We start from the raw sequence: 24900 nt of genomic DNA on the forward strand, positions 1-24900 counted from the left end.
TAAAAACTTGCAACGGGTTCTAAGTACTGCTGACTGAATACATTTACATGCCACACCTTTCAGATTTAGAATTTAAAAATAATGCGACATTTTCTGTCTACCTCACAATTATTCCACCAATATTTGTTGATCCGTTACAAAAAATGTGTTATAAATAAGATAAATCAAAGTTTGTAGTTGTAGTGTCAGAAAATGTTCCAAGTCAAAATTATTTAACTACCGTTGTAGTTAAACAATTTGTATGTTAAAGTGATCAGTCCAGAGTATGATGTACTTTGTAAAGTCTGAGGTTTGGAGAAATGTTTTAAATATTTTAAACATTATTTTACACTGTGAAAATACCAAAGCGACTAATTTGACTAAAAATTGTATTTAAAAAGCCTTCTCTGCTTCTTAAGTATCAGAGTGAAACAAGTTTTCTCAAATTGGAAAATACAGTTTTTTCAGATTTTTTTTTTTTTTCAAATTTGATATAAAACTAGGGCTGCACAGTAGGTAGCACTGTTGCCTTGCAGCTAAAAGGTTCGATTCCCGGCCCAGGGTCTTTCTGCATGGCTTCCTCCCACAGTCCAAAAACATGAAAACCAGATAAATTGGTCTATAAATTCTCCCTAGGTGTGAGTGTGTGTACATGGTTGTTTGTCCTGTCTGTCTCCAGGGTGAACCCCGCCTCTCGCCCTGAACTTTAGCTGGAGATAGACATCAGCACCCCTCCTGATCCCACTAGGGACAAGGGTGTTAGAAAATGGATGGATATAAAACTATAAACAGAAAATCTCTAAAAAGGTTTCAGTGCTAAAAAAAACAGACTGACGACAGTTTGAAAAAGCAACATTCAGAAGTTTTATTTACGAAACACTACAGAGATATAAATAAAAGTGGTTACAACTGGTCTTCAGTACCTTGCTTGGTGATAGCAAAATGCTGTCGAAATGTCTAATATAAAAAATGGAAAAATCTACAAAATCCAATTAAATCCAATTAGAGGTATCACATATACACATTTACATTACACATTATTTCTTCTTTCAGAAGAAAAATCAACACAAGCCCCACTTTACAAAGAGTTTGTTTCATAACATCTGACAGAAGCCTTTGTCCTGATTTGTTAAAGAGAACAAAAATTAAGTCTTCATTATTCTAAAAAATTAGTGGAAATCATTAGACTACAAAGAAACAAACCGAGATCAGTGAAGTTTGGAAGAAACATGAAACTTCACCGTCTTATGACAAATCTCAACATGTACAGACTTTTCTGCAGCAAAATAGTTTTGTATTATCTTCAGAGTTCACACACAGTGCAGGTCAGTGTTGCAGGCATCCACACATCTTAGGGAAAGATGCTTCAAAAGAAAGCCATGCAGTTCCGTGAAATTACAAAATCTTGGTCAAATGTCAAGAGAAAAAAAATATAAAACCAAAATAAATAAAAACTAACAAACAAAAGTTTACATGTAATAGAAAGAAAGCACTAAAACACTAGTAGGCACCATTTTGATAAATGATTTCTAAGCATTAAATAAGTTCACATATGGTAAAAACTGACTAAAGGTCACTGGCATGTTTAAAAGAGACATGATTTTAGTGGTTTCTGATTTTAATTTTAGAAGTGAGGAGTTCATATAATATGTTTTTAATGTTCTCATGTGTAAATGACAAACTGGAAACTGATCTTGATCTAAAATTCAGTGGAGAAAAGCATACACACACACATACACACACTGTGACATCACCTCTGTTCCTAAATAATGAGTGCTCATAAAATGAGCAATAGAAATAAATGACTGCTCACAGCTGGAAGGTTAGAGACATATTTTCAATGCTGTTCTTACTTCCTTTTAATTATCTTTTTAAACACTGGGCATCAATGCATACCTTTTTATGGCTATTTGAGTGTAGTAAGTCTTTGTCTTTATTTAACCCAGAAAAGTCTGTTGAAATGTGGACTTTTTTAATCCCAGATTCCCCTCTACATTTAGCCTAAATGAAGAAACTCAGGCTAAGTTACATCAACCACCTTTCAGACATTAATAAGTGTCTTTCTGTGGGCAATGTCTCACAATTTTTTATAGGTTTTGTTGGCTCTAGTGGCCTTTATTTGAAAGTAGTTCAACAGGAAAGAGGGTAATGAGGGATGGGGTAGACATGTAGCAAATGTCACCAGGCCCGGAATCGAACCTGCGACCACCGCCACAAGGACTAAGGCCTCAATAAGTGGGTCGTGCTTTGCCCTTGCGTCACCACAGCACCCCACCTCTCACAATTTTGAAACACAATTTGATGTTTAAATGGAAAGATATATAGTTGTTTTATGTCTATTCAATAAAACTTTACTCTAAGGGGTAGACTTTTAAAAAAAATCAAAAATTTTCTAATTTGACTCAAGTTTCCAGTTGAAATTATGTCTTGAGAAGTCTTTCCGAAAATTATTCCACACTGCCTGAGCTACTTTCCTTTTTCTCTCTACTTGTACACATTTGCTAGAGTACATTTGTACACACATGTGCCAACAATCCTCACCTGCACTGTGATTTGACTGTCAAAAGAACTTTGTTTTGTTTTGTTTTGCTGAGGCTGGGCAACTCCCTCTTTAAGGCGTGGAATGGATTTATGTTCCCAACACACTGAGCACCATCAGAGCCAGAAAAACAAAACTACTGTCACAAAAAGACAAAAAATGCCTAAAAAAGGTCTCTGTTCACAGGGACAGATCCCCCCTATGCTGCTACAAGTGAGCTTTAAAATTAATTACTGCTCTGTGTTGTTAAATGGAGACACACAGTAACAAAAATAAGCAACCAAAAGTTAGGAATTTGAAATGTGTCTCTTCATTTTCACTGCAGTTCACTGGCACTCAGTTATGTTCTAAAAAACAGGACAACCGGTCCAGCTATCTCAGGTTATCCAGTTCTAACTTGGCTTGGTTTCAACACCGTTTCCACCTATTCCCCCCCCCACCACAGAATTAGTGCAGTAGTTAAGAGGCGTCACAGAGAGTGAATGAGTGAGCTACATGTCAAAAAGGCACAAATCCTAGGTGCCATTGTCCGTCATGCTGGTGCAGTCTGGAGAGGCTGCTGTTGGGGTGGTTGGCTCCTCTGAGCTCTGGACCGGATCCTTAGGCCAGTAGAGTTGACTCAGATTCTGATGGAGTTCGTCCAGTTCAGCTGGCAGAGGGATTCTCAGTTCCAGGTAAAGTGAGAGGGCATCAAACCAGTCTTCCAGCTTCTGGAAAGATGGACTATGGGAGGAGGAGGAGGAGAAAAGAAAAGATCAGTGAGGAGTTTTAGGTTAGAACCAGCCTGACGAGGTTAAGAGAAAACACGAGGAAGCGATTTGGCAGCAGGGACATGTCCGTGTGCAAGCAGGTCCATATGGCATGTGAAACTGTTTGTTTTTCTCTCTCTCCTCCGCTGTGGGCTTAAGGTGCAATGACACAAGACGAAACCCAGCAACAAAACACAAACAGGTTTTGTGAAATGCTTGAATTTTTTTGCTTTTTTTTTGTCTTGTTATTTTTTGTTACGCTAGAGCAAAGTCCTGTTATAATTAAATTTTTTTAATGCTGCGGCACATTTTTTATTTCTGTTTTTAGCTTCAAAGGATGCTTTTAAATTCCTGAAGTCCCTATAAAAACACAACTCTCTTTGACGTAGGTTTCAAGGTTCACTAAGTAGACCTGACTTTACTGTCAGGGGAGAAGATTAAACTCCATGCCTAATTTTTTATGCTCCAGAAAATTCAAATAATTTGCATTTACTGTTCCTTAAAATTTGGAAGTCATTTAGTTTAGTTGTTTTGCTCTTAACTTTTACTAGAAGCGTGAAAATGGGTTTGATACTTTATTTAATGCCTTACAAAATGATTATACAATTTGACTTACTACTGTTATTTAAAGTTACAGAAAGCAGTTAAAAGAATTTTAAACAAGTGTCTCTCTCTAAAACTAACCTAGTCAAATCCTCTAAACAGTAAAAACTAATTAAAAAAACAACAAAGAATCCATCGAAACTTTAGTTAGTTAATGTGTAAGAGAACATTTTTTACAACAGCTGCCAACTACGTAAACCTGCCTGGTTGTTATGCTGATTAGTGATAGCATCAGTGGAGTGGCACTTTAATAATCTGGACCAATTGAGTTATCCAAGGCGGATTAGTTTTTATACCATAATATTTTGGTACAATGTTTGATATGTTTTGAGCCGTTTTCTTGACAAGTAAGCTTAAGAGGAGGTTCTCACCGGTTGTCTGGTGTGAGGTCACAGCAGGCCACAGCCAGGGGAAAGAAAGCTGGAGGACAGTCTTCAGGGAGAAACTTCTCCACAAACTTGCCAACATTCAGGCCAAAGTCCAGCGTCCTGGGGAGGCACTCAGGGTCTGCGTACACTTTTCCAATAATCTGAATCGAATTACAAATAAATATCTTTTCATGGCATCCAAGAAACATCAAATATCTTTGTCAAGTAGGTATTTAACAAATTGGAGAAGAAAATGTGAAATAACAGCAGCTTACCTCACAAAGAACGATTCCAAATGAGAAAATATCCACCTTTTCGTCGTAGCGTTTACCTAAAATGACATCAAATAAAGAATAAAGTACATGCACTCTTTGATCCCATGTCTGTCTTCTTCTCTCATAATTAAAATATTATTTAATTTTTTTGTTTTTCTTTGTGAATAAGTCACTGACCATTTAGCATTTCCGGAGCCATCCAGTAAGGGTTCCCAACAACAGTATACCGCTTCTTCCGGTCAATGCGCCTCAACACCCTCTTCTTGGTTGAAGGTTTCTCTGGAGGAGGTTTAACTTTCTCCTCTACGATGAGCCGGGACAGACCGAAATCAGCAACCACTACAGTGTTGTCCTGTTGAAAAAGGAAACAAAGTGTTCACTGGGTTTACCAGAAAGACTGATTGAAAAAAACTGATCAGTGAATGCATCAACCAGAATGCTAAAAATAAAAATCTGCGACTTTCAAGGAATGACATGTATCCCAAATAGGATTGCTTGTAGCTAATTTCAGAGTCGAATATCTGGGGCGTTTTTAGAATTACTACATAATTGTAGTTTTCTTTTTCATTGTATTTTAACAATTAATAATGTATTGTTTTCTATTTTTACTGCTTTCTTCACTGCAACAAATGTCAGCAAAGTTAAAGAGGACGGTCAGACATCACCTACCAGTTTAACCAGGCAGTTGTGAGAGTTGAGATCTCTGTGGATGATGCTCATTGAATGAAGGTAAGCCTAAGAGAAAAAGGGAAATTGATTTATTAGGAATCCCATAATTTATACTGCTAAATTCACCATTTAATAGAATTAGTAATCAAATCACTGATGTTTAATGGTCAATTTCCCCCCAAGGCAAAACAAAGAAAACAACTCACCATTCCAGAGGCGATGCTCTTTGCAAAACTGACTCTTTGTTGCCAAGGAAACATGTCCTGTGAGTCCAGAGTGAAAGCAAACAAAAGAAAAAAGACAAAAATAAACTTTTAGAGGCATCATAAATGAAGTAAATACAGGGCTCACAGTCATTTTTAAGCATACTTGGTCAAATGCATCTCAATAAAAAGTGTTCCCACACAATTTTATGACAGAAATCCAATCTATTGTAGGCACAAATTTCCAGAATGATCAAACTTGTTTTAAAGTATAAATAGGACAGGTCACCATAAATTTATGGCTAATAATTTTAAGGTTGTCAGGCCTTAAAAACAGAGCCTAGAAGAAAAGACAGACAAGAACGAGGGGTAGGTGGGTGAAAGAGTGGATGCATGGATGGATGGATTAAACTTTTAGGCACTGGACTTGGCAAACAAATACTTTTACACATTCTTTTTTATTTTCCATCTTTATCCAGACCTCAGAAAGATAGAAACCAAATTCTGCAGTTTTCCAGACTTTTCTAAACTGTGCTACCAGGAGCTCAAAAACAAACTATATTCCTAATTCAAGTAAGAAAAAAAAACAAAACAACATAAACAACACATGACATGACAGATGAGGGCAGCAGGGTGAGGTAATTTTCCCCTGGTGAAACCTTCTCATATCTAAGCCTCCTGATTTCCAAACCTGCCAATTAATGAGCCGAGATCTGTGTACGAGTGTGGAGTTTACTTCAGGTCACCTGCACTCTGAGCTCCTTTAGAGTCCACCAAGCATGAAGGTTGTACAAAAACAAGTTAAACTCACCATGTCTCTGATGAAGTCCTTCAGCGTTCCTCCTTCAATAAACTCTGTGATCAGATTCAGCCTCTTGTCTTTGTACAGCACACCAATGAACCTCAGTACGTGTGGATGGTCGAGGCTTCTCATTACCTTGACCTGAAATTCAGACGCGTGGTAGACAAGAAAAAAAAACAAGTTTCTGATTAATATCAGCAAGTTATCCCTAATCAGTTCTGAGCAGAGAAAAGCTTAGCACGTGTGAAGAAAGGATTAAATACGGGTCAAACTAATGAGTTCCCACCAGAGCAATGTGACAACCTGAAAATAATGTACAAAGAGGCGATTGTTGGAGCAAGTGGCCTGTATTTTAGTTGTGAATCTTGACATGTGTGTGTGAGAAATCACCACCCTTCTGCTGCTCATTACTCACCTCCTTTAGAAAAGTTTTCTGCGTCTCCTCATCACAACGGATCAGCTCCTTCATCACCATCACCTCCCCAGTGGCTTTGTGAGTCACCTGAGACGAAAGCAAGTATTATTTGAAGTTTAAAGCGTGATAGAGATGAAATGCTGAATGGAAAAAGAGACGGGAGCTGCAGGCTGACCTTGATGGCCTGTCCAAAAAAGCCCTTCCCTAGGACTTCTCCATGGATAAGATCGCAGGGTCGGAAAATACGATGAGAGCAGCTGCTGGAGGACCTGAGGGATTCAGAGCGACCAATGTCTCTCGTGATTATCGGCGTCTCTTTTAGGGAGTTCGGGGACTTGCATATGCTGTTACTGCGCCTGAAAAAAGACAGATAAAGACATTTCAATGGTCTGTAGGTTCAGACCAAAAACAAGGAAGATGTAAGCATTTTAGACTCTCTTGCGTACTTCATAGATCTCCTTTTCAGCATGCCATCGTCAACTTCGTCTGTCCTCTCGAGGACTGTGTCGGACGGCGAGGACAGACGCATGCGGGACGTGGCCGGGACGCCCATCTGGTTCCTAGGCGAGCCCAGACGGAGCCGATCTAGACGCTGCCTCACTGGGTCGTACTCTATCAGTAGCTGCAGCGTGTGACTGGTGCGGTGGATCAGATCGTACACCTTAACAAGAAAAGGACATGCAAGATTGAAACAGTTTTTCCTCAAAGGAAAGTGAACCAAATCTCCATGAGTTTTTTTATACCGTTTTTATTTTTTCATGCAACATGAGAGCAATCACTATTACTAAAAGTGAACGTGCGTCACGTCACCCCACAGCATTATAAAAGATTTAAGTCTGACATGACAAAAAAAGAAGGTTAATCTGGGGGCTTGTGAACCATTTCTGTTATTTTGTCTTATATGTTTGACCACATACAGACAAAATACAAGCAATGTTTTGGGTCTATCTTTAAACTAAAGATCCATCTTTAGTTTATTGGCAGAGCTCACCATTTAAAATGTCCCTGGATATTAAAGAGGTCATGATGCCTTGCGCTCTAACAAAGTTTCAAGCCCACAGCATCACATATCCTCCACCATACTTTACAACGGTCATGAGGACCTTTGTCACATTTTTAACTTTATCCCACCTTGAATGAAACTCAATATTAGTCTCATTTGAAGCACAAAGGGTCCAGTTTCCAGTTTGCTTTACATTTGTGATGGTAGGACATTGCTACCAAACAATCAGTGGGCATGAATATTTCTAATGGTTTTCATGAAGACTTGGTCACCCTCAAGATGTCACCATTTGAGCATTTTATTAACTCCTTTCACATCATCCTCACTGTGTGGTTAATAAATAATTATTGGTAAGAAACTAACACAAACAAGCCTCCAAGTACCAGTAGGGATGCACAAAATATTACAAATACATTGTCGTTCTCAGCCTAAGCAACATAAATGACACAAAAGACTGTTTGGAATGCAATCATTGGTGGAAAATATATTCAAAGGAACATGAGGTCACACTCTGCATGCCAGTAATATTTTGAACCAGTTAGTTGGAATTGGATTGCAGTGGAGAGAGAGTTGGAAGCACAGGTGATGTGGATTTATCATGATTTTACCACATCATAACTGATTTTGCAAGTACCGGTAATGTCGCATGACCTTCTAGTATTGCGAAGTAAAGGCCCCACAGAAACTAAAGAAAAGTTACTAGGAACTCAAAAACATAAAAAGGAAAATATAAACCGAACAAATTTACTCAATTTAAAACTTTCCAGAAAACCCTGTTATTTATGAAGATTTTAATTGATATGCATTTTAATAAAGTGGAAAATAAAAGAAGTGTCAGATATTAGTGTCAGAATTTGATTCCCTTCAGATTATTGTGCCACAGCAAAACAACAAAGTGCAATCTTTGGAAAAATCTCCATATTGAGTGATAAAAAAGAAAAACAGGCTAGATCAGCAATATCCAAAACAAAACAAGAGCATGTCTGAAGAACTCAAGGGAGAGGTTTCAAGAATGAGCCTTTAAGTCATTTTAAAGCCTTCCTCTCCCAACTCAAGAATGTTCAAATGGTGGAAGAATGTGAGAAATGCAAAAATTCACATGTCAAGATGACAACAAGGCTTTGAAATATGCACTTGAGGCATGAAGCTAATGAGGAAATTTTGTTTGTTTGATTTGAAAACATTTTCAGTTTGTGCAACACTGTAGCAGGATTGGTGTTATTTAAAAAAAAGAATAAAATGTTCACCTCCTTCTCCATCAGCGTCCCAACAGGAAGTCCATTGATCTCCAGGATTCTGTCTCCAACGTGGATAGCACTTCGCACCTCCGGACTGATGAGCATCCCTCTGACCCTGAAGCAAGAACAGGCGAGCAACTTAAAATCAACATCAAGTTTCCCACCACTACCTCATTTGCCGTGACATGCTTCTACACAAACACACACAGCAGCGGTTCACCAACCCTATAATCATGTCTTACATAAAGGCATTACTCACACAACAGCGACACAGGCGCACAGATCCGCCGCCAGCAGTTTGCCACTTACTCTTTGACTTGAACGCTAGCCGAGCCGTTCACGTCCCTCAGTACGGACACAGAGAAACCCCTCTTCCCGTTAGCTGCCGACGGCATCGAGATGAGCGTCACTGTGTGCGGCAGGGAGTCTAATATCGAGTCGTGTGAGCGTTTCTCCAACATGGGGGTGAGGACTACCTGCTTGTAGCACTTTCCACTGCAAAAGCAGGAAAGAAAATGGTTCAAATAATGCTCAAAGTAATTAGGAATATTAGCAAAGTGTAAAAAAAATCTAATTTCGGCACGAGAAACATGACTGATGATTATGCTAAATATTGTATTGCAATGAATGATTATTAAAGAAGTTTTTAACTTAACTGACAAAATATGTTGATATTTAATCAAATGTGTATTGAAGGAAATGATGCCAATGAGAATTAACAAATATATTATAGTATTATGCATATTACATTTAATGTTATTTTATTATTATTATAATATATATTATTATACATGATCAACTTTTTCATGGCAGCGTCATGATTTATTTATTTTTTTGTTTTAGCTCAACCCATCAAGGTCAAAGAGCAATGAGACTAAAGGTCTGCATCTCCAGTCTGTATCTGCCACTGTCCTTTGACCTTTGGATGCATCCCTACAAACCAGAATCAAATCAATGTTTAATTTCCAAGCCTTTCTATGGAATAAATTAGTCACATATTTAAATATAACTGAATAACTTTTTTCAAATGGTGTTTAAATTATGACCTGTAATATTAACTTTCAAATGATGCATTCTTTAACTGGATCGTAGTAAATTTACTGTAGAGGAAGGAGCTGTATTGTAAAAGATGATGTAGTAATCTTATGTTTTTATCATCAGCTTTCACTTTCACAGTCATTAACCTAGATTTTGACATGCCCACTCTGCATTCAACCCCTTCCAATCTCCTAGACCACTTAAAACAAACTTACCAATAGAGTTTGGACCTCTCGACTAAGGCGTATGTGTCCCGGTCCTCAATGACGACCTTGCAGCTCAGACACACAAAACACTCGGGGTGGTACTTGTGTTCTCCAGCCACCTGCAACCAGAAGCAAACCAGCTGATGCTCCTTGCAGGACAGAAGAGAAAACGATATGTCGAGAACCTCTGCTGTGTCATTAATAAGTGTGCGACTCTGTGAACCCTCCTTCACAGTGAGCGGTGACACAGAGGCAACACCTGCTTCACTCTCAGCCTGTCTGGAATCTGCTCTGACGTCATCCAGGCAGGTCTGAGCTGTTTGTTTCACTGCTGCTTTCATGTCTCTCTCTCTCTCTCTTTTTCTCGCTCTGACACTTGCTGCACATGACTTATCAATTTCCCTTTCAGTAGTTTATGTCATGCTCTCTTAACATCTGTCTTTCCTCTTTCTCTCCCATGCGAGATGAGATAATGTTCCGGCGTGTAAGCAAGCAGTGGGCTTAGTAAATACAGCGCCTTGTAAAACTATTTGCTCCTTTTGAATCTCAAAGATATGAGGAAATCCTGCAATAGAGATATTTTTAGTAAATATTGTGATGCAGAAATTAGCTGCAATAAATTCAGATTTTCCTCAGTCTCTTTCTCCTCTGTTCTTCCAACGCTCCCAGTGACTTCTTCCACCTCTGTGATTTGGGCATTTACTGCAGTGAAACTCTATCCAGACAGCTGAATGGAATAGTGTCAGCTAATAACATAAGGAATACAGTTATTGCGCTCCAAACATTAATTTTATATTCATGTTGTGTATCCTGGTAGTGCAATAATGATATATTGTTAATCTCTACATGTTACAACAACAAAATGAAAAAGATTTTATAGGGATTTTATGTAAAAGGCCAAAAGTAGCACAGAAAATAGCTCATTAATGTGAAGTTTAAAAGACTGTTCATGGTTTATAATATTTTTTGGAAATAAAACTAAATAAAATGTGAGTTTACTTGTATTCAGCCCCTCTGATTCAATACGTTGTAGAAGCAGCTTTTAAGTGACTTCTAAAGGAAATTAGTTGGCTTCAATTATTTAGGGTTGTTGGACTAAAAGAAGCGACATTTTTTAGATTGCACTACACGTGTTTTCTACACATTTTTCATTGTGAAAAAATAGGAAAACTGCATCCGTTTTCTCCCATTTTCTTCTGTTTTGGATTTAGTTATCTGGATTTATTACATAAAAATCAAAATAAAATACAAAGAAGTTGGTGGTTGTGAAGTGAAAAAATGTGCAAAAGATTAAATGATATTAAAACATTTGCAACAATTACTAATTTTAGATTAATTTATGTATCATAATGTCATAGATACAATCAATATAATTGCAGACAAAATAAGTTTTCCACATAGTGTAATGAATATTAAAGCCATTTCAGAACATTCCTAAGTTTTCCATCCTCTAACATTCTTGTGTGCTGCTTTGTGCTGAAGGGGCATGCTCAAAAACAAAAATCTAAATCATTCCTTCTTGCTTGACTATTCACATCTACCTGAAACTTAAGCACAGACAAGTTTGTGGTATTTTTCCAACATGTTCTGTGGCTGTGAGTCACTTTGTCTGTGCTGGAAAGGGATTCCCAGCTGCCTGAAGGTGATGTCGACAAAATGATTGTGACATCTTTTGAGCTCGTCTGGAACTCCTCACCTTTGAGCACAAAAACAAAACCACCCCCCTCGGTTACGCCCTGCCCCAGGCCTAAACAGTCAGACGTAAAACAACAGATGAATGTAGCAACAAAGCAGAATTTCATAAACTGATCCTGAAAACTGCTGAAGAAAAAAAAATCAAATTTCATCAATAAACAAACAAACTAGAACAAGAGCAGTTGTGTTCTGGGCTCGGATGCCGAACATGCAGCAGCAGTAGAAGCAGCTTTGTATGAGCCTCCTCTGCTCCTGGACCACAATGCTTTTCTGTCTGGCCGATCGGCCGCGGTGCCAGTTCAGTCCTGCCAAAAACACTCGGTGAAGCTGATGAAGCTAGACGCCAACGGCACAATGTAAAAACTCCATTCTGCCTGTTGCTTGGCGGCAGGAAGAAAAAGTCAGTCTGACTGCATGTTAGCTGGGTAACCTTGTTTGTGTCCAGCAGCAGAAACTTCCAGCTGAAGGACGTTTACTGCTTACTTATTTATTGACTTTGTTTTGTTTGAAGCAAGCACTGTTTACTCTGTCAAATACTGATATTGGATCTCCAAAAAGAAGCCATCTATGCACGTCATCATAACTGTGGGTAATATTAACAGAGCTTCTCGCCACACTGGACTCTACATGCTCCAAAACCACCACATGTTCTGGTGTTTTCCCACTCGATTCTGCATGTGGGGAAGTGAACCATGGAGAACTTCTGTACAGAGAAGCAACAGAGTGGGGCCTCCGGGGGGGAAACTAATTCACAAGTCTATGCAGAGCCCCCTTCTGCAAGATTCAGCAGCAGCCCAAAAACAAGAATCATTCACAACTGAAAAACAAAAGGTCTACCAGAAAAATAAAACTGGAGCACAACAGGCTGTGTGAAAATTGTTTTCATAGATGTTCATAGATTGAGGGCAAAACAAATTAACTGCTTGTGTTTTATTATGCACACACACACACAGAGTTGCAGTTAATTTCTGATCCAACTTAAATCAACACTACTTTAAAACCTGTAAAACCTTTCAAGTGCTTATTATTTCAATTACAGTTTGTAAATCTTTGATGCCTTTTTTCTGTTTGCAAAAGTTAGAGTTTAACTACTTACACTGATTTCTACAGAAATCCCAGATATAATCCCACACACAGGTCCAATCTAAAGCTCTCTTAAAATATTTCATTCAAAAAAAAAAAAACAGCAAATTGAGCCTTAAAAAGAATAATTATCATTTATTGATGGTTTCACTTGCCATGTAATTCTAAAACTAGTGCCCTAAGAAATCTATTTTATTATTTTTAACACTGAGTGCATCTTTTCTTATAAAAAATGTACTTCATTACTAAAATGAATAATACTAGTTCAACAAGCACTAATAAATTTACAAGGCACTGCATTTCTTTAATCATGTACTTTTTGAAGAATTTTAGAAACATCCACCATTACTTGAAGACTCTGAAGGCTGATTGACCAAATAAAAACTCAAAGTGGCTCTATGCAGGTTTTACCATTTATCAGAACACAGTAACCTAATCTCACTGCGCCAATACACTGAAAATGGGTCGTTATCAAGTAGGTTAATGATCCATTTGATCAAATCAACATAGAAACTCAGAGACTAAAGCATTCCCGTTTCAATCCCAAACAATACAATAGAAGCCTGATGAGTGAGCTGAAGAAATAGAGAGAGGATCCAGGAATCTAGAATGTTATGTATGTAATCTAGAGTAGTTCAAATGCCATCTGTGATCATTTTACTTTTATCATCTGTTATTAGTATTTACACCAGAACGATTTTTAGGCTATTTTTTAACCAGCATGAAAAAAGAGAAAAGCTAAAACTTAATCAAGAGCAGAGTTTGGCTTGAGTCTCCACATCTCTAAGTCCTTCCTACCCTGGAGTGCTCCGAAACTGTTTCAGATTTACATTTATCAACATACTCATTTGGATAATTAGACCACATTCACAAAAAAAAAAGAGCTGGCCACTCGTCAGCAGTTCAAGCAAAAGGGAAAAAAATCCCACAAATAAGAAAAGTGAACTGACATCTGTAAGATTCCTGCATAAAATAATATAATTAAATCAGGACTATTGGCTTTAGATTGATGTGAACACTATTTAAATTTCAGATTAGGTTACCATGCCAAGGAACCAATAAAAGCTCTTGGGTTTGTAAGATATAGGTAGTTATACAAAAATATATACTTTTAGTCCCTTATATGAGTTTAAATTAAAAAAACCTCAGTCCCTTATTCCTCAATTCTGTTGTGACTGTTAGATGCTCTCATTGATAAATCCTTAAAGAGCTTTCCAACTCCCCCAGAATAAAAATAAAACTGCTTATAAACTTTATGATGAATAAACAGTTTGTATTAAAACACCGTCTCAAGATGGTTTGTGATAACAGGCTGGTATCTCTTGATAAAGAGTAAAAAATGTAAAACAATAACGGACTTACCATGGCAGGTCCTGTCATGAGCAGCGAACAGCCGTGACAGAGCTCCCCAAACTTCTCCCAGTAGTGTTTCTGACAGTACAGCTTGCCATCCTTCTCAAAGTACCAGTTAGTGAGGTTGTCAGAGCAGACGGAGCATCTGAAAAGACAAAGACAGTCAGACAGCTGCAGAAATCAAAGCAGGGCAAGAGATGCAGGATTTTCTACACTGTACAACTGTAAAGTCTGTTTTTTTTTCCTCTGGGAAGCTAAAAGCAAAAAAATCTTTAAATACTTATCTGTCGTTCGTTAGGTTGGCAATCCAGTGCAATCAGACATGTCTAGAACAGGGTTTCTGCACATGGTAACAATGAAAGTCTATGTTTTAAACCAACAGCGTGCTTAGTTAATTTTTAGCAAATTTCACAAGTATAAAAACAAAAGTTTACAAAAATTTCAATGTAGAGGTTGCTATTGAAATCAGGGTTTAAATGGGTTTTTAAAAAAAGAAAAACCCAAGATCCATGGGTGGATGGAACCAGAGATACTTATTCAACCCGAACCAGCTTTGTTTCAGATTGCTAAAGATCCCATCACAAACTATCCACAAGTCAGTCTTTGAAAGCTCAAGTCTAGCCTTAAGTCTTTGTTTGTGGGACAAAAGCTCCTCATTTTCTTGATATATGCAAAACATAGGACAGCGTTATTAACAATAAAAACACTTTTGAGTTAATTAATCACAAACTCACAGAAATGTTTAAAATTTTAACATGATTTTAACAGGGATCCTCAAATTTGATTGGCTTTCATTGATTGAGCTTATAATTAGAGCAGAGAGAACCTTTCACAGAAGAAACATTTACACAATAGTTGCACTTTAAATAATTACAAAACACAGATATAATAACACTTTTTTCAGTCTGTTGCTCAAGTGTTGTTTATATAGTAATAATAATATTCCTTTATCTAATCAGTTAAACCCGTTGAGATCTAGATCTCATTTTCAAGAGGGACCTGAAACAAACTTCACTCCCTGTCGGGGAATTGAACCCCGGTCTCCTGCGTGATAGGCAGGGATACTCACCACTGTACTAACGAGGAGTGACAATAACGTGACACTAAATAATGTGACAATAAAGTGACACTAACGAGGAGTTTATAATGTACAGGCCACAGAACGGAGCTGGCACATAAACACTCAGGCTTTTCCCGAGAATAAGAACATGTACTTTTCTTTGTTTAACAAGGCGTAGATACAGAAAGCACTACGCCTCTGGGATGTGTAGGAACTTGCATGGCTGCTGTTATTTTAGCTTTGCTGCCCTGTTCCAAAAACGGAGTCGTTCCACCCATGAAGCTGATAAAAATTGATCTTTTGTCCACTAAAGGTAGAATGATTCTAGGACCTTGAAAAGATTAAACTTTTCAAGGAGCAAGAAAGAAAACCCCAAAAGCGCTAGGTAGTCAAAAAACATGTATCTACAAGGACAAAGTCTGCAGATCACCCTACTGTTTATTGTTTTTTTTTTTTTGGCTTACAACTGTGCATCGCTGTTCTTTTCCTTATCTTGGTCAATGTAAACACTGAAAAACCATCTGCTAACCTTTAGGCCAAGATTTGCAAAGTAAACCATTAAAATACTTCTGGCACAAGTTTGGGCTATATTGTCTTGGGTAAGATCCTCTTCTGTCAAATCCCTTCACAATTAAAGAGAAACATTTCACAACCTAATATGATCAACACATACTGATCCAAATGTTTACTTGAATTTCCGCTGACTGTAGTTCCTGCTTGAGCTGCTGATTAGTCTGTCACCTGAGGTGACGCTTAGCACAGTAAAGGAACTTAAATGACAACAACTTAGTGATAAAATGTTCAGAGTAAGGAATGCAGAAGATGCCCCAAACTAGGAGGTGCTTACAATCTAATAGCATTTCCTCAATCAAGCAGCACCCATTATGTAAATCATGGAGGAAACTGCCTTGCTGGGGGTTTACGTTATTGAAAAGTCTGCTGCGAGTTTTCCAATGTTGTTGCCTTCATTTAAGTTTTGCTTTCATTCTTCCACCTTTACCCTCGCACTTTGGTTTCTATGAAATCCTACCACATTATGCTCAAAGAGGTCTAAGATTTAAGTGACAGCTTGCAGGCAAATGAATAGCATTGTATGGCATAAACTCACCCAATGGTGAAATGAAACAAAAACACCAAAAGGAGCAACTAGCATTTTGTACACATCAAGGCCTACAGGACGGTTTACAAATATAAACTGTACTGATCTTCTTATTGACAACTTTCTTTAATTTAGGTGGGCATATGGTCAATGTACAGATTTCTTAAGAGTTAAAGGAGCCCTAATTGATCCCTCATGCAAGTAAGCATAGGTTATCAGCATCTTTACATTGTTTTTTGTGTTTTCAGCAGCCTACATGTGACAGCCGCACATCATGTTGCTTTCTGTACCGTAGATATGGTTGATCCTGGATTATTGACTTTGGCACCACATCCAGATATTTCAGAGTTATCTGGCTTTACTTTAGAAGGAGCTGTCCTGCAGATGGAGGAACAGATGGTTTTGTTTCAACTGCAGAGAGAAATGCAGGGAACTGGGGAAAAAAAAAATCACTGGCTCTCAGGCAGACAGAACAGCAAAGCGTCAACATGCAGAGACACAAGTGTTGCTGCTTCCAGAAAAAATGTGGAGAAAAAACACTGAAGATAAACCAGAGGTCAGCAAAATGACTCTGGCTTGAGACAACTCACTGTGATTTGATGAGTCAAAACGGAGAACAAAGTTTGCTGAGGTGAAGGCTGCGTGAGTAATAATGGCTGCGGTTGCAGCTGTTTTAAAGGCCAAGGATCTGATGTAAGTAAAAAGGGGCCAAAAACTGTTTAATTTTAGTACCAGTAAATGCAATGACTTGGACAGAACAGCTGGCATCAAATAAAAACGTTTGTAAAACTTTGAGAGTTTACATGTGTGCAGCCCAAATAAAGAAAAAAAATGGCTGTGAATGATATTGTAAGATATACATTTTTCTAAAGCATTTCTCCAGTACTTTTAGTTCTCATAGCGGAAGATGGAAAAGTAGTTTAACTATAGATTTTACAACTTGCAAACTTTCCAATGGATAATTTTAATAGATGCTAATAAAGAATAAAGTACAATGACTCGGTATACTCTCTCATTCTTACTTAGATCTAGGGATGCAACGATTCTTCAAATGATTTGATTATTAAAACTCCAAGCTTCAATACTATTTAATGCGCCATGTTCCGGCCGGGTGATTATTTGTGTTAAGCAACATTTTCACTTCTGTCTATGAGTTGCTAAGTGCTAGCAACATATCTAATTTTCAAGTTCAGTCCGGACCATCCGGGGGGATTCCACTGATTGATAATGTCTGGCTTTTATTGTTTTTTGGGGGATCAATACGCATCCTTAAAATGACTGGCGCGATGCTTGTAACGCGACAGCCTTTCTCCTCCTTTCTTGGTATGTGCATGCTGGTAGAGTGGAGATTCACGCTTAGCATAAATGTAGCTTTATGGACAAACCAGGAAATACATTTCCTACCGTCCTGGTCGCATCAAATGGATGGCAGAGCGCACCGTGACGGTACATATGTTCTGTGTGTGACGAAAGTTATAAATGACTGGGCAAAGTGAGAGTTAATCTAATTGACTGAAGATCAATACTTTACTGGTGTATAGACATTTTTATAAGTGTCTTTGTGAGCCTGCTGCTTTATTATTAAACTGAACATAATTTAGCATATTTTTTGTCCAGCTTAACTTAAAAAGTGAGCTACTGTTGTGATTTAATTTTTTAAACTACAGAAAAGTAATTCTTGGGGATGCACAAATATGTAAATTTGGACTGATGTTGATATCTGATATTTATACTGTTGTTATAGCAGTATTTACCAATATTTTATTTTATCCAATTTTTAATTTGATTACTCAATTAATTGCCAGAATAATGGGTATAATGCTCAAAAACTAAAATAAATATTTACAACACCCCTACTTAGATCCAATAATTAACTATTAAAAAAGTTACATTTATTTATGACATAGATGCATTATATTCATAGTAAGACATTTCAAGTATTTAATTTTACTCATGCTGATCACTTTAGCATACGGCTAATTGAAATTCAGAATTCAGTTTCTCAGAAAATCTAGAATATCACACAATATCAATTAAAGTGAATATAAGTAAAAGAAATATAAAGCTGTGGCCTGGAAAGTTTTGTTACTTTTAATCATCTAATGGCCTAATTTCCTATTTAACATAATTTTGGGTTTTTGTATAAAATAATGAATGAATAAATATGATGAATGTATAAAGTTTCTAACTATCTATCTAAAATCACACCTCATTCAACTGCATCCAAATTACAGACGCACAGCCATTTTAATTCTGCAATATTTCAACATAACATTTTTAAATTACTCTTCCTTGGTGATGACAGGATACAAAGCGTCCCACAGCATGATTCTTTCTCTCCCTTGTGCGTTAATAGATGTACCAAGAATATGAGTTCATAAGGCGAGCTATTAACCTATATCTAGCATAATTTTCCATTGAACCTTATCTCAGATTGTGGGAAATTGTGACTGTTTCATGGTTTTCTGGAAACCTGAGTAAGAATTTCTATTGTTTAGAAAGCCTGCCTCATGATGGATTAGTGAACATCCTGCCTCATACCTCAGTAAGGGTCCTTCTAAAGTCCAATGATTGAAATTATTCAGTTTCAGCAGCAATCCAGGTTTTATGCCTCATGTATCTGAAGGAGCTTCTTTGAAAGCTCACATTTCTAAATGTCCTTAATTTGAACATCAGACTTCAAGTATCTTTTAATAACATTCACATCCTTTTTCTATCTTGTGAGTGATTAGTTTGCATGTTCAATGCAGAGATGAAAAGAACCATTGTTTATAGATGACGATTGAACCACATTGTGTGAGAAAGGAATTCCAGTGGATCCCAACGCTTAGCTTTGAATATCCCGTTGTAGAGAACTTGTGTTGGTTACTATTCTTTGACATGAGACTTTAGACGGTTCTGATTTTTAAAAATAGGCTAAAATCTGTTTACATGATCATCTATGTTTAGTGGTTTATTATCACCCTAAAACGGCCCTGCTAAAAGAAATACATTTAGGAAGGAATAGCAGCTCAGCCTGGGTTGGAGTCATCAGGTAGCTAGCATGTTTAAAGTGTCAGATGGGACAAAATGTATATTAAAATGAGGAAAATATGATGTTAAGTGTCAACAGAGTGCACCAGAAAAAAGGAGAAAAGCACTTCCCCATAAGACAATCAAACACTGTGTAATTATGTCTACATAACGCCTGAATGAGATGATGCAAGTGTCATTATAAAAACACCTGATTCCTTCATCTACACACTGTCGAATGGAGGCAGAGAACATTAATTCAGGTGGCTCTAAGGCAAACAATGGCATTGCCATTGCTGCACAAACACTACAAAGCAAACATTACTCATTTCCTAAAACCCACATTCCTGCTGGTATTTAGAGGGAGACGTGACCAATGGAGCTTAAAACGTCTCCAAATGTCCTACACTATAACGTCATTTCAGGGCATCGTTCATCCCCAAAAGATTTTCTTAGCCTCAGATGAAGATCGATCTGTCACCAGTGATTTTAATTGGCATGCATGAAAGAAAAATGTCAGCTTGTTCTGGCTGTAAGAAACATATTTGGTTTCTACCACAGCAAAGTCACAAGGACTCCAATAAGTTCAACACGAGCAACAAGCAAAATGCTGATCATTCATTTCTTGACTTTCCAGAAATATTGTGTTCATCAGCAATCCCATTCAACCTCTGCACATTTACCTGCAGAGGGAAGATTATGATTTAAGCATTTTTTTTTTAATATAGTGGTGGAAAATGTCTTTGCATGTTAACACAAGTTTCTACCTTTGAAATTGTATACAGCAGAAGAAAGAAATGAAGGTGAATTAAGAAGGCCAAGCAGCTCCACCCTGTACTGTGGCAAACTTCGATAAGATCTCCAGGACTCCACACAAAGTGTGAAACAAAAGCTAAGTGGCTTGCTTTGTTAAAGAAAAAAAAAAAGAAAAAAAGGACTTTGGTGGTGTCTGAAACAGCAATTCACAGATCTGAATCGCTGTCTAGGAATGCAGAATGCAGCACAGGCTAATGTAGTGTTACCTATGGGACTCAGTAACACCACCAGGTTTACTGGAACAGGAGTGACGTTCGCTCACAAGAATGTTACACAAGGTGGAGGTGCGAGTAGGGCAAAGTGGCAGGCAACATGTGGACAATGGAAAAAAGAAAACACACTGCATATTCTTTCAGCAAGGACACGTTTTATTTTTGTTTTCTTAAGATGTATTGTCTGGCAAAGAATGCCACCAGAGATAAGGGTGTCGGTTTACGAAGGTGCCGAGTTACAAACACACATGCAAAACATGTCAGGCTCTGCAACTCTTTTAGAAATGTAGCTTTAAGACAGAGTGGGAAAAAAATTATGTATCAAGTACAAATAAAAGAGGCGAGTTGCAATGTAACAGTGTCAGGTCATGTGAATGAGATAAGAGGTTTAATTTGTAACTGCAGAGTCGGTGTCTTTAAAGGGTATAAAACCGGGTCATGTGTGGACACTAAAACTCAACCTAACTTACATAAAATTTCTGTCTTGAGTTTTTGAATGTAACAATTAAAATTATTTCAGTAAAGTGACAAACATTATTTGTATATAATAGTAGAGTAATTTCAATCACAAGATGCTGTTTTTAGCCCTAAAATATAAATGTGGTGAAGAATTTACTGCATGCACAATCTACAAAAAGATATCAAAAACAATTTTATCTGCTGTTGAAATTGGTTAATTTCCTGCTTGATGTTCAACACAATTTTAGCTTTTCTATCTTTGGGTGGAAATTTTTATTATTTGGGTTTAGTTTTCTTTTACGCTAGACAGACCTGTGGCGTCATGAAACTGCAAAAAATAGTAAAAGGTATTTTTCAAGGAAAACTGAAAAAACAGGTGGGTCAGCTTATTTAAAATAAAAAAACATGTGCTTTCTAGGGATGGGCAATATTATATTGCTTGTTAGGTAAAAAAAGAACATATTGAGAAAGGTTAGTGACTAGTGATAAGTTAGATTAAAGTAATTCTAAAGATTTCAGATATTTTTGGGGGGTTCCAATCTGACTTAAATATCTGAATTAAATATCTTCTCACAAAGTTGTTTTCCACACCGGGTTACTTTTACACAAATATTTAGTGTTATTTTTAGTCATGTTGTCTTGAAGGTTAATATTTAATGAGATTTTTTGGGTATTTTAAACAGAAAAACATGCAGTGAAGGCTCATTAATATGTGAAGAATGGAGAAGATATTTCTAGCTAAAGCTAAATTGAAAGCTGTGTCACTAACTAATCCATTAGAGTTGAAAATAAACAATAAACTTGGATTAAAACAAGTTAATCAAAAATATAACAGTAAAATGTTGCTGAAATTACAAAAAAAAAAAACTTATTAAGCAGGGAATACATAAGATTGCGCATTTGTGCTAGAGATTGAAATTATCATTACTCCATAACGACTGGAACCATGTCAAAATCAGCCGGTTATGTCAATCTTTTCACATTCATAGAGTTTTTCTCTTTTAATGTGCACTGTGCCCTCTATGAATAACTGTAAAAAAAAATCATTAAAGGTTACTCTTACAAGTGAAAATGCTTGAGGTGTAAAAAGAGTTGAAATATCGTTGTACACAACACAAAATAATTATATTTTCATTGCACCACCCAAACAGCACATTCACCTGTAATTGTGTTCTGTTCTGCAATAACGTCTCAAACATGCAAGAGGACCTGAACATTTATGATGAAAAAAATGCACATTTTCATAATTCATCCACCTCTGGCTCACATTGGTGTAGTTTTCTGGTCAGTCATCTAGAGATGATTTATTAAGTTGTGCTTTTTTTTGTTTTTTTTCCCCCAGCAGTTTGAAGAGCAAATTCAAAACAACAAAGCATATTATCATCAGGAGGAAACATATGAACTTCAATTGTTAACTAAAGGGAGAAACCCTTTGGAGAGTTATATCAGGTAGGCATGTGAGGTATTCACCTAGGAGTGTAGGTTCACTGCCTTGGGACAGTAAACACACACATCCTGAGCTGTGAGGGGTAGAAAGGTTTAAGCAGCATCACGGCTGAGGCAATCATTAAGCCTCAGTACACAAGGACAAAGTCCTCCAGAAGAACAGGACCATCACCAACCCTGCTCTGTGACACCGGCAGGAATGTCTGGCTGTATGATGGGGGTTGTGCACAAGTACACAAGCGGGTTCGGGGATCATCTATGTTATAAAAGGTTTAAAAGCTTTTCTACTTTTTTGTTATTTGCTGAAACTAAAACCGAGCTCAAGGTTGCATGGGCGTGCCCCCCCACGAAAAAAAAAAAAAAAAAAATCCCTAACCTGGGATCACTTACTGAAAGCAGGCGTTGTGCCAGGTATCCTGGAGGACCTTCATCTGGAATGAGTCTTGAATTTTTCCTCCACAGCCCGCACAGTAACAATTATCTGCAAAGAAGCAAGTGTTCAGTCAATGCTTGAGAAGTGAGAGAAAAACCGTCTAAAATTAGTAACAAAAGAAGCCGAGTTCAATTCAATCAACGCCTGTCCACGCCACCGAAACCTAAAAACCCTAAAAACAAAAAAACGTAGAAAAGTGTATGAATTAAAAGGTGGCTCCTATTTGTAAAGCGCTACAAACGGCAAAAATAACCTCGCCTTATTATAGAATAACAACCTGAAGCACTCCTTACTTTCTGGTTCCTCCATCGACTCTACCGAGAGCGTCGTCGAGATTTGTGCTCCTTCTACAAGCTTCTCATTCTGCAGCAGCGGAGCTGTCATGAGCCGCCTCTCGTTTACATCCCAGACCTCCACTCAGCTCTGAATACATCAGCAGGAAAATCACTAATTCCCCCCCTTTAAAGCTACGCACAAATACAAAGACCAAATTCCTGGTGGACGGAGCTGCTTCTCTCGCTTGCTGGCAGGACAAGTGACGTAATGCGGTCGCCACATTCCTGTACGGAGAGCGGAAAGGCTCAGCTGCAGCACCTGGAGGTAGAAAAGGGCTCAAGCTGTAGACAAAATGTGAGAGGGAGGGACATAGACGCCCTCTAAAGGCCATGACAAACACTGAAGATATAGAAGCATACACCCACATAAAATATACCTAGTATTATGAATGATAGTTTTTTCTTAGGGAGTAAATGTAGAGTAGAGTTCGACATTATTTGTCACAGTCTTTGAGTGTCTGGGTCTTGGGTTTTTGATTCTGTTAGATCATTTTCTTGTGGAAAATGTGTCTTCTATAATGTGTGAATGACTGAATGTAGTGTGAAGCACTTTAGGGTCATCTGGACTTAATAAAACACTGTACAAGTACAGGCCATCTGTATATGTCTTGCCATATTTAAATAATTTCAATTTGTTTTTTTGTTGTTGTTTGGGTGTTGTCATATTAGTTAATACATCTGGGTTTAGTTTCTTAGTTTATTCTTGAGCTCTGTTTCTTTTGTATGCAAATGTATTTTTCTTAGATTAAGTGGCTTTTTCATCTTTTTGGTTAAAAGAGCCTCTGATTTAATTAGTCTCTCCCTCTGTTTCCCTGCTGTTTACCCTTCCACCAGTATACTACATTTCCACTGATTAGTTTATCTGGTCACTTTACATTCCTGACTCAGCATTTAAGTTCCTGATTTCTTGCTGTTCATTGCTGAATCCTGTTCTTTGTTCTTTCGCTATCATTTTGTCCATGCATCAAGTCCTATTCATGTTCTATACATGTAATTTTTTTCTGTTAAAACACTTTATAGTGCATCATTCAAGCAACTGTCTGCACCTCGTCTCTGACAACCATGACTTTATCAGCAGTCTTATGGTCATCAGCTTCTTAGAAGCACATGTAGACTTTCTTTGGATTCCACTGTTTCATCTCACATATTATCTTAACTCGGTATTCAAAGGTGACAGAAGGTCTGAGTGTATTTGTGTGGTTGTTTTTACCAGATACATATTTGCATTACAAATATCTAATGTTATGGAATCTCAGCAACTGAATTTTTCCATGCATGCAGAGCTGGGAAAAATATGTGCACCCCTAAAGATTTCTATTACTATTTTTCCTTTTTTAAAGAAAACAATATGTAGGGTAATATAAGTACATGAGCAAAAATAGTTTTTGAATAAGGACTTAAATTGTTAAGGAAGAAATTAAAAAACGTCACCCTATGTGAAATGCTGAAGAAATACAGTTTTTAATTTTAATTTCTATGGCCATATTCAGGACGAAAATTCACTTAAACAAAACCTGGTGGACAAATTAAAGTAGGCTATGTTATGAACACTAAATCCTTCCCTTTAAAACTAAAACTCCTCATTTAATTGCTTTACTCAATAGACAAAAATGTTGAACTAGTTGTCAAAATCTGTGAAGCAAATGTTATTCATTTCCTTGTGATTTTTCTCTGATGATATTGTTTACAGTTAAGCACAATTTTATCCACAGCGTATTTGTTGTAAATAAGTTTGTACTTTGCATGCACAACGCTATAGATAAATTAGAACTGCAAAGAGTAGTAAAAATGTGGTGCACATGTATTCATT

At 37.3% G+C, this 24900-nt stretch overlaps 1 protein-coding gene and 1 non-coding gene across 2 annotated transcripts; both read right to left on the reverse strand.

Moving 5' to 3' along the window:
* Positions 1 to 819: 819 nt before the first annotated feature.
* limk2 (LIM domain kinase 2) lies at positions 820 to 23333 on the reverse strand. Its single transcript, XM_005795097.2, has 16 exons — positions 23049 to 23333; positions 22713 to 22803; positions 14228 to 14363; positions 10097 to 10206; positions 9153 to 9338; positions 8853 to 8958; positions 7049 to 7263; positions 6778 to 6958; positions 6603 to 6689; positions 6197 to 6328; positions 5389 to 5445; positions 5183 to 5248; positions 4691 to 4865; positions 4514 to 4569; positions 4242 to 4399; positions 820 to 3241 (listed from the first exon to the last, which is right to left on the reverse strand). The coding sequence occupies exons 1-16, from the start codon at positions 23137 to 23139 to the stop codon at positions 3034 to 3036; spliced, it is 2055 nt and encodes a 684-aa protein (XP_005795154.1). The 5' UTR covers positions 23140 to 23333; the 3' UTR covers positions 820 to 3033.
* Positions 15233 to 15304, reverse strand: trnad-auc. The gene has a single exon. It is a non-coding gene; the product is annotated as a tRNA-Asp (tRNA).
* Positions 23334 to 24900: the final 1567 nt, after the last annotated feature.

Source organism: Xiphophorus maculatus, chromosome 12 (genome assembly GCF_002775205.1).
Source record: "Xiphophorus maculatus strain JP 163 A chromosome 12, X_maculatus-5.0-male, whole genome shotgun sequence".
Taxonomy (NCBI): domain Eukaryota; kingdom Metazoa; phylum Chordata; class Actinopteri; order Cyprinodontiformes; family Poeciliidae; genus Xiphophorus; species Xiphophorus maculatus.

Bases quoted from the DNA above. Each gene is read 5' to 3' on its own strand.
- limk2 (XM_005795097.2), bottom strand. From the start codon at position 23,139: ATGACAGCTCCGCTGCTGCAGAATGAGAAGCTTGTAGAAGGAGCACAA. The intron at 6,690-6,777 runs GTCAGCCTGCAG...CTTTCGTCTCAG, and splicing joins TTTTTGGACAGGCCATCAAG to GTGACTCACAAAGCCACTGG. The intron at 4,866-5,182 runs GTAGGTGATGTC...CTTTTTCAACAG, and splicing joins ACAACTGCCTGGTTAAACTG to GACAACACTGTAGTGGTTGC.